The following is an 18,743-nucleotide window of genomic DNA, read 5'->3' on the forward strand; positions in this document are numbered from 1 at the left end:
CTTAGAGAGTCTGAATAACTTTGTCAGGGACACATAGTAAATCATGTTGTAGTTACTTTTGGAACCTGGTTTCCTAGTTGTCTGGATCCCTGAGTGTGTACTGAATTGAGTGCAATACATCATAACAGATTTTCTCATTTTCTTTATGCATATGCATGTATGTGGGTATGTATGCATGCATGCATGCCTGAGTGTACATATATGCACTACACACCATGAGGGCCAAAAGAGGGCATCAGATCCCCTGGAACTGGACTTACAGGTGATTGTGAGCCACCTGATGTGGTTCTGGGAACTGAACCTTTTGCAAGATCATCAAGTATTCTTATCTAAACAATCATCTCTCCAGCTTTTTAAGATGGCTCCATTTCTTTTGATTTTTCTGGGCTGTGATTTTAAGCTTATCTCTCCTCTCTATGACTTTGTATGTCTGAAGCCTATTGTCAAGCAGAGAACTGGGTGTCACATGGATAAGAACAGAGAAAGTGAATGGAGGTTATATTTAATGGCTGTTTACTATATGCTAATGTCTATTAGAAGCCAATTTCAAAAGAGCCCTGCAGGTCTGTAAGAAGGTTCTCGTTTATAGAGTAGTGTTCAATGGTGCTGGAAAATTCTGTATTCTGTCAATTATGTTTTAAATAAATGCTGATTGGCTAGTAGCTAGGCAAGAAGTATAGGCTGGACAACCAGACCGGAAGTAGAGGTAGGGCAATGAGAACAGGAGTATTCTGGAAAGAAGAAAGCTTTTTCCGTAGTCCTGTCCAGACACGGAAAAGGGAAGATTTGACCTGTCCCTATGAAAAAGGTACCGAGCCACTGGCTAACATATACTAGAATAATGGGCTAATATATGTTATAAGAGCTAATACGAAGCCTGAGCTAATGGGCCAGCCAGTTTATATCTAATGTAGACTCTCTGTGTGATTTTTCTCTGGGACTAAACGGCTCGAAAACCGGGCAAACAGAAACCTTAGGTAACAGTTCAGAGTAGTGAAGGGGTTTGTGTCAGTGGAGGAATGAAGGTTTTAACAGGGGTCTGTCTGTCTTTACAGCCCATTTTCTTTCTTAGCCAATCTGGAGAGGGCTCAATGGCATTTGAGCTAATAATACTAATGAGAAGAGCTGGTTTTCCTGGGGGCTCAAAGAGGACTCAACTAACAAAGACCAGTATAGCTCCTACTGGTTATGAGTCATTAGAAATAGTATCTGGAACCTCATAAAGTCAGCTCTGTAGGAACTCACAAGGGACCCAAAGAGAAGAAAAGCTTGGCAAGCTGCATGCTGCATTGCCCAACTTCTGCTGTCGTGCCAGCAGGCCTTTGACTGAAATGCATACGAACTGGGTCTGAACCAGCAAACTTTCATTGGTAAACATCATAATGATACACACATTTAGGAAACTGATGTTTTTAATTTTAAATGCTATGCAGCCTTGCCTTTTATAGTCAGTACTGGGAAGTTGTGGTATACCAGGAAATGATTTACATTTTCGCCTTAGGGCAAAAATATGGAACTTATAATTATGTCAGAGAAAGACAAAGTCTACCAACTGGAAAAACTGAAACCATAAAAGTCTCAGTTAGAAAACTGTTGTGTGGGTAAGCACTCGCCTGACGTTTCATAGGGCATGAGCAGCTGTTAACGACTTCCAGGTAAAAACTTCCCACCCAAACTTTCAATGAGCTGTTACCAAACTGCAGAAGTGTGGCTGACAAGCATTTCCTGTTCCCTCTAAAATATTCTTATCCAAGGTGGTTTGAAGCTTGCAAGACTGTGCTGGCTGGGCTTTGGGCTTATGGGATGGAAGCCATATATCAGTTCCAGATATACAGGAGCTGGCCAGAATTCTGCAGCTCCAATCAGAGGCACAGGATTTGCCAGACAGGGAAGCTGGCAGGCAGATGTGGTTTCCCTGACTTCACAGCCAAGGTTCTCACCTGTCCTGAAGACCCTAGTTACAGAGTCAACTTCTCCAGGAGGGAGCCCAGTAGCAAGTTTTCCAGAGTGGAGGTAAAGGACCTGCTTTGGCACAAGCAAACAGACTGGGAGTGGGAAGGTACCAAGGGCAGATTAAATTTTTTCCTATTTCCTTTGCACTTCCTCTGTTTGAAAGATGTTGACTATAAGGTACTTATTTCAAGTAATGGACTCTATACTTACAATCTATACTTAATCCAAGGGCAGATTAAATTTTTTCCTATTTCCTTTGCACTTCCTCTGTTTGAAAGATGTTGACTATAAGGTACTTATTTCAAGTAATGGACTCTATACTTACAATCTAGGTGTAAATTGGAGCTCTTTTGTGTATTTACTATGTACTCTTGACCATATCATTTATTCACCCCCAGGCTCCTTTTAATTCCTAAAATCGTATGTCAGTAACTCTTGGATCACAGGGTTATGGAAATTAAGACAATGTAAATGAAGTTCTTAGTACTTTTGTACCATACGGTTTGTACAGTCAACTATTGCCTCCACTAATAGCATTAGAGCTATACTTAAGGGTTTTGTATCATTAGTTGGGTGACCTTCCTATATTTTCAGCTTGTTTGCCACTCTGTCCCTCTTCTGAACATTGTTTAGACATTTAACCAAGTGAAATTCACTTCCCACAGATCCCAGTGTGCCTCTTACTTGGTGACAGGAAGGAGTGTGTATCTGGGAGTGGGATTTCTCCAACCATTTTCACTGTCACCACCATTAATTATCACATACTGTGATAGAGAGCAGATCCTTGACCTTATTTAGATATAATTTAATTGGAATTAATTTTCTTAGAGAACTAAAACTTCCATCTTTTAGGAATGGGAGAGTTATTTTCTTAAGGTAGGATATGCATTGTTTCTGATCACCGTCTGTAAACTGGCACGGTAAGGAGTGTGGGCTTAGGCCCAGATGCTAGCTGTGAGAGTCTGAATTTCCTCAGACATGACTGTTACAGTGATGCCTACCTCATGTGACTGGGAGAAAGCGATATAAGAAAGCACCTGCCACATTGCACGACATATAACACTCCCCCAGTAAAAGGTTTTTTATTAGTTTGGGAAGATCTCAACATCAGTGTAATAAAATTTGTTGTCTCCCACAGTTTATTTTTTTTCTGGGGATTCCACATTCTCTAGAATCATTTGTTGTTATCTTAGTGCCTACGGAAGAAGGTAAGGAAGGGTGAAGGAAAGAGAAGCAGGACTTGTTCCTCCAGCAGAAGCTCTGTTGGGATGACCTACAGACAGACATTCTGTATAGGCTTTCTAGAGAGGGAACAGTACTTAACACATTTGAAGTTTCTTTTCCTTTAGGAGTCAATCATCTATCATGACAGCTAAGAAAGCTTTGTATAAAGCAAGATTTGTAAGATTTTTTTTAAGGTTATAAGAGATCTTGTAAAAATTTTCGTAGTTTTGTATTTTGGTCTAGGATCAACTCTGAGTCAATTGCTACATGCGTTGAGAAGTTTTCTGTATTAGTTCTCTAGAACTTCCATGACAAAATTTTGTGGACTAACTAGTTTTTATTTAAAAAAAAAAAGTATTTTCCTGCCGTTCAGAAATTTAAATGCCTGGGATCAAATTGTTGGCACAGCAAGTCCCTCATGGGAGCCCTGTCTTTTGAGAGATTGTCTTCTTCCTTCACCTTCACATGGTTTCTTTCTTTTGGACCTTTCTTTGTCTTAACTTTCTCTTCTAATAAGGACATTGTGAAAAGTATATCTGGATATTTATGAATATCATGTGTATTTTTGTTATATCTCCAAATAGAAACTAACACAAATATAGATAAATAAATAAATTATAGTAGATCTATACTATATTCCATTGAATGCTATTCACTAATAAAGCATAATAACCTGTGAATACATGTTTATACTATCCATCAATCTTAAAATAGTTAGAATGAGCAAAAGAAGATAGAAAATATAAGAAAATATAATTCCAATTATATAAAATATTAGGAAATAGAAGCTAATTCATAGTAATGAAAAGCAAACCAGTGTTTCACTGTTCCACAGAAACAAGGCACAAGGAAGTCTTTGGTGGGTGTACATTATCATTTGTCATTACCTTTGCTTAACGAACATACATTCATCTTAATTGTATAATGAATTCATGGATATAAGGAAATGTCAAATCTTATCAAATTGTGTATTTTAAATATGTATAATGTATTGTATGATAATATGTTCACTCCAATAAAAGTGGCTGAAACATTTGAACCAATATACAAAGAATCAAAGAATAAAGTGAAAAATGCAAGACTGTAGTGGCCATCTCTCGACTCCACAGTCCCACTGGCATTTGAATGGTTATTTCTCTTGTACACGAGAAATTATCAGTCCAAAGGTTGGGATACTAAGAAGAGCTTCCTCGTGTTAGGGACCTGAAGAGAGCATTTCTACATGAATATGAAGACAGATGGAGAAAGGCTGACCTTTTTGGAGTTCCAGCCTGTGAACCACATGCACATTCATCTCTGGTCTATTGCCACAGACTACCGTTTTCAAATCCACAGTCAGCTCCCTACTTTGGGTGTGGAATTCAATAAAACCAGCCTTTGTACCAATGTCTGCTAAAATCTGTACCTAAATGCTTAATGAGCTTGGAACAAGAGAGGCAAAGTTACCAGAAACGGACTGTGGTTGTGGTTTTGGTTTTTTAGATTGGCTAGACTTTGCTAACTGGTGAGACGCAGGGGTGATAGCCTGGCCCCGCCATCTTCTCCAGGCAAGGATTTGTTATTACATACATCCCTGGGGGTTAGAGCCCATATTTTAATGTAGAAGAATTCTTTGAACCAGTATTTCTGAGACGAGATTGTGGGACAGAATTACAAAACAGAATCTCTGACAAAGATACCACAATCACTGCCAAAGACACAGTTCAGGTGATTTGGACTTCATTCCATCCCCATCTCTACAAGGAAAAACAACAAAAACAAAAAAGTTCTCCAAATTAGAGAGTCTTAAACAATTTTAAAGGGTTGCAGCTAAGCGTGGATGATTGGTGTCTAGGCGGCTGTGATAGTGAAAGCAGGACTGACCAGTGCTTCTCATTACTGAAGAGAAACAGCACAGAAAACCTGCAGACAGAGACAGCTATCCTAACCTCACATTCATTTTCAACTGGGGAACTGAGAGCACTTTGGGGTTTTGTACCACTTGCATTTAAACACCCTGTTTTACATCTCCGTAACCACATTCTACTAGTGGTGTGGGTACTACGAGACTTTAGAATGGAATTCTGGAAGCAGGCCGTGGATAACCTGCTTCACTGCTATTTTGCTAAGTGTTCCAATCAATTAAAACAGTATGGATTATGGAGGAGATATGCAGAACAGAACAGAGTGGGGTCCCAAACCATGAGGTTAGGCTGGCTTTACAGCAGTGAATTGGGTTACCTCAGAAAAGTCTTCTGCTTCTCAGGGTGTCTGTTGTGGAAGTAATAATTTCCTCTATTACATACTTCTGAGTACTAAGGTAGGTACCCAGTCTATTACTTGCCTGGAGAATGGGCAGTACTGGTCTCCTTTCTTCCATTTCCCCTCACTCTAGTTACCATTGAGTGAGGAATGTGGTTTGTACAGCATGTTGCACAATATTGACTCTCAGAAAACTTCTGGTGGTCCTCTCTGTCACTTGGTGTTTATCCTTCCACTTCCGATTCTTTCTGGTCTTTTCTCTCTGATGCTGGCCTGGACCGTGCTCCTTTCTTTTCCATGCTGCTTATGGCACTTCATTAGGAGAGAAGAAAGGCTGTCCCTCTGAACTAGCCTTCTTCCCATCAGGGTATACATAACCTGGGAGGACACAGCACCAGTGTGGCTATCATCTGTTGCCATTCCCAGTGTGGGGAGAGTCATGAAAGAGGTACATCTTAATGAGGGGGAGAACACAGGACTGAGCCTTCTAGGGAAGAGCAGATAAAGAGTAAAGTCTTCTGCAAGAAATATGCAGACGTTCTCTGTATGGGATATACCCTGCAAGTAGAAGTGGTTCTTGGTTTGCATTTTCCAAAAAGGAAGCTGTGCAGGAAACTCCGCAGCATGCTGGGTGCACTTTGCTTCCAGTCTGCTTCTTTCTGTTCACTTTCTGGGAGTTCTTTCTCCCTGAGAAGACCCTGACTTTTCTAGCCCAGATCACCTTCTCACGTTGCAAATCCACCTAACCTCCAGACATCCTCCCCCGTTTTTATTCTACACAGCTGTCACAACAAACTTTCCCTCATCTGCTACTAAGTGTATCAGACAGTGTTGTGTGGGCTGCGAGTTGCCGACTCATTACCCGGGGGCTTTCCAATAGAATCTGATGTTATCCAAAACTTCTCATCTGTTTCAAAGGGTACGATTTCCTGCATTCTCTGGAGGGAAATCAAACACGCTGCGTTTAGGAAACAGAATGATAACTCACAGATTTAGTAGACCTCTAGGCAATTATGGTGTGATTATTCCGAAGTTGGTGTTTCCTCACCTCATTTCCCATAGCAATGTCTGGAGTGACCGACTCTTGGTTTTTCATCTTTACAGTGAGAGACATTGAAGAAATAAATCACAGACATCGAGGTGCTCCAAGGGATCTTTGATTCTCTCTTGTCCTCTCAAGCAGATTTTTTTTTACCCTCCCCAAAGGCAGCCAGTCTCCCCCACCTCCTTCTGCAGCCTCTACCTGGGATCGAAGATCCATCATTATCATTCTTTAAGTTATATGCCTTGTCACCTGATAAATGTGCTTGTCTCTGTGAAAATTACCCTTTGGACATAGAAATTCTGGTAAAGAGAAACCACTTTCAGCCGGTTTTCCAGCTGTTTTCCAGTTCTCTACCCCCACGCTCTGGGTTGTGATGGGTTTTCCTTACATCATGGTCTTTGTCCAACACTCCAAATTTGTCTCATGTTTTTCTAGTTCCTTTTGGTTGTTGTTTTACTGTTTTTAGCTACCATTTTAATTCCCTGCTGTCAAACACTTTCTGAATCCTTTTGTGTCCTCCATTCCTAGAAGGCTTGTTTGACGAACGTTTTTTCTTCTCCATGTAACTTTGCCGCCTGTGCACTGATGTAGTGTGATGATGGTTTTAGTTTACATTGACTGATTAAGCATTTTGAATAATTGCTTTAGCTCCATTACTGCAAATCTATTTAGCGTAACACTTTTTCTTTTGCAACCTTTGATTAATGTATGACCACTGGGAAAGAAAGGAGTCAGCACATTCATTTCCCCCTGACACCATGGAGAAGAACTTTCTCCTGTGTGGAGCCTGCAGCCACAGATGCTCAGCACTCCCTGAAGAAAGAGGGAGTGCACTGTTGGAATAATCTGTGTGCTCTCAGCTGGTATTTGCCAATGGTGCTGTGTGGCAGCCATTTCATAGCAGAGAGCAAATGTTAGGATTTAGGGGAAAGTATAGTCGGATATCAGATTTTAAAACAGAACGGTGAATTTCTGTTGAGTTAACAGCGTATAGCTAGATGATATTTTCTTTTTAAGCTCATGAAACTTAACAGCTGTTTAGTGAAGCAGTATTTTCACATATGTCTGTTTGACAGGTTTAATAGCAAATCTCACAGTAAATGACTTGCTGAACAGGCCTCCTTGGCTTGGACTGAAGCAAGAACTGGGTTTTCAGCAAGATTCATTGGGAATTTTCTGCTTCTGTGTTTACAGGATCAGGAGGCCTTATAAAGCAAGGGAAACTAAAAGGCACTCTCCATAGAAGATTGCTACTATCTCTGCCAGTGTTCCTCAGAATGTATTAGCTGGTTCTGCCAGGCATAACTTGGACAAACATGCTGTTTACCCTTAGAAACATTAGGACGTTACCCATTAGGAGAGCAGCTTACAGTAATTCTATACTGGTGGATGGTAATTAGATCTCTAGGTCTCTGAGAGTTTTATACGTTCTGCATCTGCATCTCTGAAACACTATGCACTTTGTCTGAGTCCTCTGCTTTGGGAAGAGGCTGCTGCACCTTGTAATAGTTTTAAATATCAACCAGATTGAAGATGGATGCTTCATCAGTTTAATTGGCAGAAATAAAGTCTTTCCTCCTAATCTTAATTTGTAGGGTCCTAGTACTTGGAAACAAGCACTTTAAGCTAGCATCTCATTTCTCCCATTCTTTATTCTCTAAGATGGAGGGGCCTCAGAAATGCTAAGGCTTAGTGTTAAATACCTGAATTTACCCTCCATGGGGGAAAAAGTGTGCTTTTGATGATTTATCTGTGCTTCTGGTTACTTTACATGCTTGGAACTGGACAGTGGTTGTGGGTGTGTGAACATGTGACAGAATTGCTGATACTGATGCCAGGCACAGCCGCCCTCATATTTAGCTTTGGATCTTTCGCTACCAAAGGCCCCATGTTTGCCGTCTATATCTTTAAATAAAAAAAAAATTGCAAGCTCAAAATACAAAGTCTATTGTAAAGTTTCCAGATGATTTTTTTATTGTAATTTTATCCATTTTTCTTGTTTTCAAAAGCAGACAGTGGAGTTTCTTATTCATGTTGCTCAGTCCATTGTGATGTCAATAGAGTGTTACCTTCAGTCATCTGAATGACAAGTCTATCTCTGTGAGTGGTAGAAATGTTTAGTATGCCTGTGATTGCAGAACAAAAAGAGAATGGGGAAGTGAGCCCAACAAGTTTTCTTACAGAGGTAAGAGTGCCAATCACCAAATAGTTGACTATCAGGGCTCTCTGTCCCTGCTGAAAGGAGTCAGCTCTGGCTTATTCTGATGGGATAAGGAGGGAGGGGATGTGAAGACAGTTTGGCATCTGCATAGAGTGGTCAAGAGCTGTTCATTGTAGCCAGTGGGAGGAGAACATTCTACCATTGGACTGCTCTTGGACTGCCCCTCTTCCAGACCCAGGCTCCTGGGATTATTCTGGTCAGACATCATCATCAGTTGCTTCACTCCCGTCATCCCATGAGCCTCTGTTGTGGTTTTGAGAACCCAAGGGCAATGTCACGAATGCCATGAACTGTCACTTTGCCTGTCTATTAAAATTAACCTCTCTTCTTTCAGTCCCCTTGTTTCTACAAGATGTATGTTATTCAGTATGTTACATTTACTGGTAGAGGCATTTGAAGAAAGACTCCTTATCATAGCCCTTATTAAAAAAAAAATAAAGGTATAGCTGGGTGGTGGTGGCACAGGCCTTTAGTCATAGCACTCAGGAGGCAGAGGCAGGCGGATCTCTAAGAGTTTGAGGCCAGCCTGGTCTACAGAGTGAGTTCCAGGATAGTCAGGGAAACACAGAGAGAAACTCTGTCTCCTCAAAACAAAAACAAAAAGGGGGCAATAGTTGTTTGATACAAGGGAATCAGCCCAAGATGGGAGCTGGGCATGCAGCAGCTCTTGCTTTTTTTCTAAAATGTAGGCATAATTTTGTTTCTCTCATTTGTGGCTATTTCCAGAAGTAAAAATAAGTGTTAGTGATATTTTAAGTATTGTTTAAATTTCTTAAAAGTCAGACAAATAAGTATGTTTTGCTTTTTCCTGTTGGACCAAGTACAGAATACAGAGGCCATTACAAAACCAAAAGAGAGAGATTCTATTGTGCCCTTTGCCCAGCTTACCTCAGTAGAGCATCTCTGTAACTACAGCGTAATGGTAAATCCAGGAACTTGTCATCTGTAGATTTTATCTAGGCTGTACCAGCCGTTGCTAGGTGGGGTTTCCTTAGTGTAAAATCTATTGCTCTGTTTTTGAATTCTAAGTAGATTTGAAGATGTACTTGATTTCCCTCCCATCCCTCTTTATATGAAAAATAGTAGAGTTATTTTAGTTAGTACAGTCTTAATGTCTATTGTGTGTGTCAGTTACTTTTCTCATTGCTGTGGTCAGCTATCTGACAAGAAACAACTTAAGGGAAGCAGAGTTCATTTGGGCTCACAGTTTGAAGATTTAGTTCATCATAGCAAGGGAGGCATTGTGGTAGGAGTTTGAGATGTGGTCATGTTGTGTCTAAAGTCAGGAACTATAGAACAGACAGCAGGTGAGGCCAGAGCATAATAAAACTCAGGCTACCCACAACAGTTCATTTTCTCTTGCAAGATTCCACTTTTCAAAGATTTTATAATGTAACTTTCCAAAACAGGATCACCAGCTAGGAACTGGGTATTCAAACACATGAGCTGAGGGGGACATTTCAAGTTCAAATCAAAACATTCTACCCTGTTCACCATAGGTTTCTATGCATCTCATAAAGGAAAATGGATTTACTCCAACTTCAAAGTCCCCATAACAGTCCCATGGTTTACAAGAACAGAGTCTTTTGGACTTAATATATACACTCAGCTGTGTGCCTTCCTAATATCAAAAACCCAAGTAAACAAATACTATACTGCCATCCCACTCAGTAGCATTTTCAGGTTAGTTTTTTTTTCTTTCAAATGAATTTGCATTTCACAAGTTGAAGCCTTCAGTGGATGAGTCTTACCCTTAAGTGGTCATCATTGACTGTTCCCTGGTAGAGAGCAGAGGTTTTGCTTCATTGGTGTATTAGTCTTTTCAACAGTTATAGCTGCTTTCTTAGCACCCAACTTGTCAACAACTAACTTTCTCTCCCCAACCTCCAGTTGCTTATGTTTTCTATATTTCTTCTCTTCTTGTTCTCCTACACTCTAGGCCTGGATATGAGCGGTGCTCAGCAAACACAATGTAGCCTTGAATGCTATCCTGTCCTTAGGTTTCCTGTACCAAATATGTCCATTACTTTTAAATTCAGATTAATTTAAGTTCTTAGAACACAGGCAGAATACAACCAGATTTTTTTTTTTTTGCTAGGATATGGCACAAATGGCCTCTACCCAAATTCTCAACTGAGTATCATTCCACTCAGAAAGCTTGTGAGTGGAGCCCCCACAGTTTACATGTCTGTCAAAATGCCAGGCTTCCAAATTCCCATCAGAATGGCTCATTAATCTCTGTTTGTAACATTCATAAATATTTCTAACCAAAAGATACAGAGCCTTACTCTATTTTCCTGCTGACCTGTTCTAAAAGCCAACACACTACATGGTCAGCTTTATTACAGTAATTACCTCATTCTTTATGCCAACTTCCCGCATTTATTATTTTTAACATTACTGTCACCAAATGCCTGGCAAGAAGTAAATTATGTAAGGAAGAGTACATTTTGGCTTAGAGTTAGTACCTCAATGAAGAGAAAGTATAGCCACAGGAGTATGAAGTAATTGATCACACTGCATTCAAAGTGAGGGAACTGAACATTACAGGAAGTGGAGTCATGCTGCAAAACTTCTCACCCATACACTACAAGATACTAAATCAGTGGACTGAGTGATGACTTTAAATGTGAACCAGTTAAGAGTTTGATCTAAAGTGATTCAGCTAGGTGGTAGCAAGGAATGTAAAGAAAAGTGTAATTGGTGCTAAATACTTATTAAATATTTAAGGAAATCTATAATAAATAATTAGAGCAGAAACATATTCCTTATTTTACATTTACCATATAAAGAAAAGCTTCAGATAAATTCTTAAATCTCATGGGTCTAAAGAGAAATAGCCAGACCAAATATCAAGTCTTCCAGCTTCCTTTGTAGGAGAAACTTGTGAATACACTCAAGTGGGAACAAACCCATATTGGTCTGTGAAAAATAACTGTTAAAGTGATAAATCATAGCCATGTACAGAAGTAAGAATACTTGCTTGATGCGTGTGTTAGGTTATTCTATAAATATTTATTGACAGATACTGTGGTTTTTGTTGTGCGTAAAGATAAAATACATTTATTGAGGAGAACATGTTCAATGACTTTTTATTGTTGAAACAGATTTCTCTGTGCAGCTCTGGTTGTCCTGGAACTCATTCTGTAGACCAGACTGGTCTTGAACTCACAGAGATCTGCCTGCCTATGCTTCCCAAGTGCCACTGCCTGGCTTTTTTTTATTTCAATTTTTTTTTGTAAAAGTGAAATACTGTCACGACTAAGTATTTTACAGTCTAGTATGGTAACATACATGAAACATGGGACAGTAGCATGGAGTGTTCAGCAACCAGCGATACTTAAGAGTTAGAGACTGATAAGCTGCCTCACCTTGCATAAGCCCAACTTCTTCCATCTACAAATGATGAAATATCACTTGAACAGAGAGAACAACATATGCAAAATCAGAGATGCATAAAGATGCAAGCAGTAGCAAACAACCTGAAGGGTCTGCAGCATAAGGACGTATGGAGACAACCAAGTTATGTTCATGTGTGTTGCTGTAACCAAGTGTTTTCAGCTGTGTTACTTTTAAAGAAGAGAATTGTTTTCATAGTTCTGAAGGTCAGGTCTTGGGACCTAGATGCTAACGTGTAGTATCTGGTATGGGCATCTGCTTTCAAGACCACATTTACTTGTATCTTCCAGAGTGGGTGAGTATGGTGTGGAATAGACAGAAGAACAAGAGAGCACTGCTTTCAACTTTGAGCCATTTAGTAAAGGCATTAAATACCACTTGATTGATAGCAGAACCTTGTGTCTTCATCATTTCCCCAAAGATCACTTCCTAATAGTGTTGCATTGAGGATGGCATTTCAACATAAATTTTGGAGCGGACACCACTGTTCAAATAATAGCAGAAAACATAACAGTGACACTGAGTAGCAAATAGTGGGAAATGCATCTTAGTCCTAAGAGTGATTTGAATTGTATTTAATGTAAATCTTGAGGCAAAGCAGCCCCAGCTGGAAAATATACTAAATGCAAGATGGTGGGATAGGGTGGGGCAAGTTGCAACATAAGAAAATTAATTTCTGATCTGGTGAAGTGAAGGTGAGGGTAGAAAGAAGGAGAGTTAGTCAAGAAAGAAAGCAAGGGGTAAGTTATGCGAAGTATTCACCTCATTTCCCTAAGGGAGAGAAGAGTCCAGATTTGTTCCTAAGCAGTGACTAGCATTGGGACTAGACTAGGGTAGGAAATGGAAGAGAAGGTTGAGAGTCAGAGAATCTGTGTCTGATGCTGGATGTTACAGTTTTATGTGCACTGGGGAAGGTATGCAGACCATGTGTTAGCAATTGAGTGAGTTGTGGAGCTGTGTTCACCGACTGGAAAAGCATGAAACTAAAGTGATAGCTAAAATACATGGAATATCTTTTCTCAGGTAACAGGAATAGAATGCTGTTGAGTGATGGAGGATGAGTTTTTTTGGACTTGTTCCTATGGTTATAAAAATAGAGTGATATAGCATCTATGACTCTTTCTGATTGAGTCATAGGACTTCCTCTGGCTAGAAGACCAGCTGGAAGGGGGAGGGAGAGAACTGTTTAATTCAATTTAGTTAAATCATTAGTTCCCCATCTCATGAAACACAGCTACTCTTAAAAAGCTATTGCAATTCTTGGGTTAGTTTCCTGAAATAAAAATCGTAGGTGATCTATGTATATGTTCAGATAATCAGTATGTTATCATGGCTACAATATAAAGGAGAGATTAAAGGAATGTGACTTATGATGATGTAGTTTTAAAATCGTGAAGTCTGAGGCATGGCTACAGCAGAATAAAAGGATGAAATAGTTCCTGTGATAAGTGTGTGGAACAATGATAGGGGCGCCCAGGGGTGTGGCAGCAGTGCGTCTATGCTGCACATGGCATGGCTGTTGGTGTTTCATCAGCCCTTTGTAAAGTTTTGAGCAAGGCAGCATAATTATTTCTTGAAAACATCTACTTGCATTGTAGCTATATGAAAATGACTTTGTATTCCTGTGTCTAATAGAGTTACATTCAAGGCTCTAATGACTGGTTTTAATATTAAAAATAAAAAACCCTACCAAGGGTGGTGGTACATTCCTGTAATGTCAGAATTTGGGAAGCTAAAATGGGGGATGGGGTGCCTTGAGTTCAAGGCTATCCTCCGTTCCATAGTGAATACTAGGCCAGCTAGGCGTGTACAGTAAGACCTTGCTTCAAAATCAAATGACACAAACAAAAAGAATTATAACATAGAACTGTCTTTTCTACACAGATCGCTATCCTCATAGCAGTATGTATATTTCCTGGTAAGATTTTTAAAGCTGTATTACAATTCAAACGGTTGCCCTCCGCAATATTTATACTCAAAATGATTCCTGTGCTTAGCATCATCCATGTAGAGACCAACTAGCTTAAATAATTGATCTAGACATTTTCTACTCCTAGCCTACCTGAAGGTCAGTTCAGCTAGTAAAGAAAGAATGCCAAATATGTAATTCAGTGTTGACCATTAGTAGTAGGAATTTGAATCATTCTTGCTTTGTGATCTTTCCCCCACATTATGGTGCAGTGTTATGGTGTAGAGCAAGGTCATGATTAGACTAAATAAGTAACTAGAGAGCTAGCTATAAGAACTGTAAGGTCAATATTATTTAAGCTTTGAATTTAATACAGACAAACTTCTTCCTGAAGATAACTAAAGGTAACCACCCTAAACCCAGGGAGGTTCCCAGGAATTGTGAAGTAACCTTAATGAGCCAGCATCTGTGCTAGGATTTAGCATTTCTGATCCTTTTCATCTGACCCATGCTTTTGATTAAAGACTTAGAGTTGTATTTACATCAGTGAATCCTGCTCAGCAATAAAAGATTTAGAGGAAATATTTGCATCTTTATGTTTCTACTAGATTCAGGTTTTAAAAGACAAAGTAACTGATAAAATAAAAACGAATAAAAAGCATTGGGCTCTAAGTCTCACTCCCATTTTTAGTACACTCCCTTGCCTCTGTGCCCTTGTCCATCTTGTTAGTCTACTCATTCTGGAATTGTTATCAGAGCCTGAGACAATTTCAAACAATGCATTTCCAGGAAAAATATTTAGAAATGGAAGAAAAGATTTATTTTTTCCTATATAAGTCTGTTATTAGGTACTAATTCAGAGTATGAGAAATGTTGCTTTTGCTTTCAAATTTAAGTAGAAAAGAAAGAAAATGACATCCCAAAGTTCTGTTTTTGTGAGAGACTGTAACCATGGATTATGAAGGCAGTATATGCAAAATACAAAACAAATTTTTCTAAAATATTGCTCCAAAGTTGCCTGTGACTATATATGTGTGCATATATTCGTGTGTGTATGTGTGTTTGTGTATGTGTGTGTGTGTTTGTGTGTGTGTGAAGTTTCTGAATTCAAAGACATGGTACAGTATGAGTTTTAAAAATAGTTGTTTAACATTTTGAAGGATATTTCATTTACTGTTTTATAGTTTGAATTCAAGGGAAGGAACAATGATTCCAACCCTCTTTGTATAAGAATAAAGAACATTTAAAAATGTGCAGTTTAAGTTTAGACATTTTAAGTAGTTCTGTATTTGCATGAAAGAATGCTGGGCCATTTTTCTCAGGTTATTTGTATTTGGGGGATTTTAAATTGAAGTGAATCTTGAGTTTCTTTGTAAATGAATTCTTGACTATCTCTTTGTCTACTTGTACAACATTGCTTCATCTCCCTGAGAAATTTACAGAATAACCAATAGGTAATAAGTAATGTCTCTTTTGAGACTTTGAGATACTTTACATGTTGCCCCAGTTCTAACGTGGTCCGGTCCTGTGTGGCTACTCTGTAATCAGGGTACACGTGTACTGGAGATCAGAGGAGATCTCTTCCTAGCCTCGTGGTGGGTGGATAAAGAGTGAACATTCAATGCCCACACTGTAACAGCCCTCCAGGATACTTGACTCCATCTGTTTGTAGCTTCTCACAGTAAATGTTATCTTGGGGGATACCTCCTTCCTGTTGCTGCTGTGTCTTCGTGTTTTCCTGTTGCTGCTGTGTCTTCCATGTTTTCTTTCCACTTACCCACCCATCTGACATTTCCTTTGTTGTGTCTGACTACACGTTGTCAGCTTCCCTCCCTCTGCATGCCAGTTCCATCTTCTCCAGGTGCCCATAAAGAAACTCCAACTTTCCTCTGTATCCCAGTTTCAGTGCTATAGCAAATGCTCCATCTGCCCTGTTTTACCTGGACTTTGTAACTACTTCAGTTACAGGACTTTTCCTTTATGCTTGTCAGTTCTTTGGTACTATCTTATATATTTAGTCTCTAGTTTAAAAATGGCTCAATAGACTTTTGTCAAATGAATTGACAGAAGAAGTTAGAACCTAAAAGGAAAGAACAGACCTTTTCCAGTTGAATAAAGAGAAAATAAAATGTGTCAGTCAAGAAATAGTATTTGTTCTTGTTCTTAACATAGAATTTATTTTTCCCTTTGTGAACTCCAAAGAAATATCACTGAGGCTTGCTTAAGAAGGATTTTCACCAATCCTTCTGCCCTGCACAGTGACACTGTCCTGAGAAGAGATAAATGTACAGTCTTTTCTGTCTGCAGAACCTACTGTGAGTCCGTGGGAACTTGAGTGCCAGTACCCTGTGGGCCATAAGAAGAGCTGGCTTCAACACTGTACCACTCTTGTCTGGATCTAAGCCTCTTTTCTTGGCATCCAAATGACATATCTTTATCATCCAAAGGTTAAGATTGTGTATTTTAATTTTTCTAAAATTAGCTCTGACCTTTTAGAAAAAAAATAGATTTGATAAACATATTATTTTCTCCTCTACTGCCATGGGAAAACTTTGGTAAAGAAACTCAAAAAGGAAGGATTTGTTTTTGTTTTTGTTTTTTGTTTTTTGAGTTTAAATCCATGATGGCCAAAAAAAAAAAAAAAAAATCAAAGTGTCAGGAGCTTGAAGTAGCTGGTCATGCCACGTTCCCAATCAGGCACACAGAGTGGTGTACTGCTGCTCAACCTCCTTCTCCACTATAGTCCAGGTCTATAGCTGCTGGTCATGCCAGTCACAGTCAGAAACAGAGAGTAAGGCATGCTGCTGCTGGACCTACTTCTCCACCATAGTCCAGGGCTTTAGTCACTGGTCATGCCACAGTTACAATCAGAAACAGAGTAAGTCGGTTGTTCAGCCTCCTTCTCCATTATAGTCCAGGACTGTAGCCAGGGAATTAGTGGATCCTTCTAAATGTATAGTCTGGTGAAATACTTCCATTGCTTTGATTGTTTAACGAAAGTTAACCTTTAAAAGTATACATAGGTATTGTGATTATAAAAAGTATATAAGTATTTATAAGAAAGAAGAGCAGCTGCAATGCAGAGTTGCCATACTTTTCACAATGCTTAAATATTATAGTAAGTTTTTATTTCTGAAGCTTGTTTGTGAAGGAGGGAAGGCCACTCTCATACCCTAAGGAAACTAACACCTCGAGAGAGTAAAGGCTTATCTACTCCTTAAATGAAAAGGTACCAAGTGATTACATTGGATCTAGCAATTGAGGGTGCAGTGCTGGATCATTTATCCTACTTTATTTTGAGGGTGAAGAGACAGATTTATGCACAAACATAGATGTTAACATAAGTTACAATGAGCCAGGCGGTGGTGGCACACACCTTTAATCCCAGCACTCGGGAAGCAGAGGCAGGCAGATCTTTGTGAGTTCGAAGCCAGCCTGGTCTACAAGAGCTAGTTCCAGGACACCCTCCAAAGCTACAAAGAAACACTGTCTCAAAAATATTAATTGTAATGGAAACACAGATGATGTGAACAGCTCAGAGATTTGGTTGGATAGAGCTTCATGGGAGGTTATTTTTCAAACATTCCCATTGAAGAGTGAGTGGGGGTATTTACAGGAACATTGTTGACTAAAATGATGTTAGATAAGACATTTAATTTTCTAAATGCTTCAATAAGGATTAATAACAAAAAGTGAAGCTAATTATATATTTTAAGTAATCTAATATATCTGGAATACTTTTTTTCTCATATTTGCGTCTTTAAAACCAAAGTAGTTGTGTATTTTGCACCTATGAAATAAAAATATCTCAGCTTGCACTAGTTACATTGCAAATACTGCATGTCTACAAGATATGAAATAAGTGTTTATGGGGCAAGGAGTGGAAGACGGAGCAAAGGAGGGAGGGTAGGCAAGATGGGCAGATAGAGGGATGAAGGAATGAAGAAAGGCAAACTTAACAAAGTTGCTGATGCCATTTTAAAAGTTATTATTTGTCAGTTGAATTTGAAATGTATCTATATAACAGTTTATGTTTCTGAGATCTGCGGTTTAGGAATAGCTTTCAGATTTTTGAATGTTTTGCAGACTAATATCTTTGTGAAATAAGGTAACAATGAATTAATAAAGGAAAGGAAATAAAAAAACACTTTTGTGAGAATTGAAAAATCTTGTCTATTTTGTGTTTTGTGACACAATTACTAATGTAACTAGTAATAAACAGAAATTTATAGGCTCACTGATTTGGAGCCTGGAAAGTCTGATAGAGGGTTTTTCTTATTGTGTAACCACATGAGATAAGATTGTGTGGCAGAAGGACATGAGAGGCTGTGAAAGAAAAACCCAAGAGAAGATTCTAAAGTGCCTACCCCTGTGAAGAAATAAGTTCATTAGGACTTCAAGACCTAAACTTAAAGGTCTCACCACTCAGTAACTCTACTGATGCCAATTAAACAATGATATGTCCTTATAAGGGGCAGTCAAGCCACAGTGTATGCACAATTTAAAAGATGTCTGACCCAATATCGTCCAAACTTTCTGCAATGGTAGTAATTCTGCTTGAGCTGTGTGTTATAGAAGCCACTAGTCACATGTGTCTACTAAGTCCTTGAAAAATGCCTGAAATGACTGCAGAATTAACTTTGAATTTTTTTTTTAATGTTAAGTTAAAATGAACCCATGGACTATTGTCTCCTAAACTGAGCAGCACTAGATACACTTATTCTCAGTCCCCATGCCACTCGTATGGGTCT

At 39.1% G+C, this 18,743-nt stretch overlaps 1 protein-coding gene across 2 annotated transcripts in view; it reads left to right on the forward strand.

Annotated features, from left to right (window-relative positions):
• Nucleotides 1-18,743, forward strand: part of Cpq (carboxypeptidase Q) — a 352,278-nt gene that overhangs the window by 51,291 nt on the left and 282,244 nt on the right. The window contains exon 2 of one of the 2 annotated variants that reach the window (XM_038342182.2): nt 16,300-16,439. The exons of the other annotated variant lie outside the window; for it this stretch is intronic. Coding sequence (XP_038198110.1) covers nt 16,416-16,439 — 24 coding nt within the window. The 5' untranslated portion in view covers nt 16,300-16,415. The remainder of the gene's footprint in view (nt 1-16,299; nt 16,440-18,743) is intronic. 2 annotated transcript variants of the gene reach the window in all.

Source organism: Arvicola amphibius, chromosome 9 (genome assembly GCF_903992535.2).
Source record: "Arvicola amphibius chromosome 9, mArvAmp1.2, whole genome shotgun sequence".
NCBI lineage: Eukaryota > Metazoa > Chordata > Mammalia > Rodentia > Cricetidae > Arvicola > Arvicola amphibius.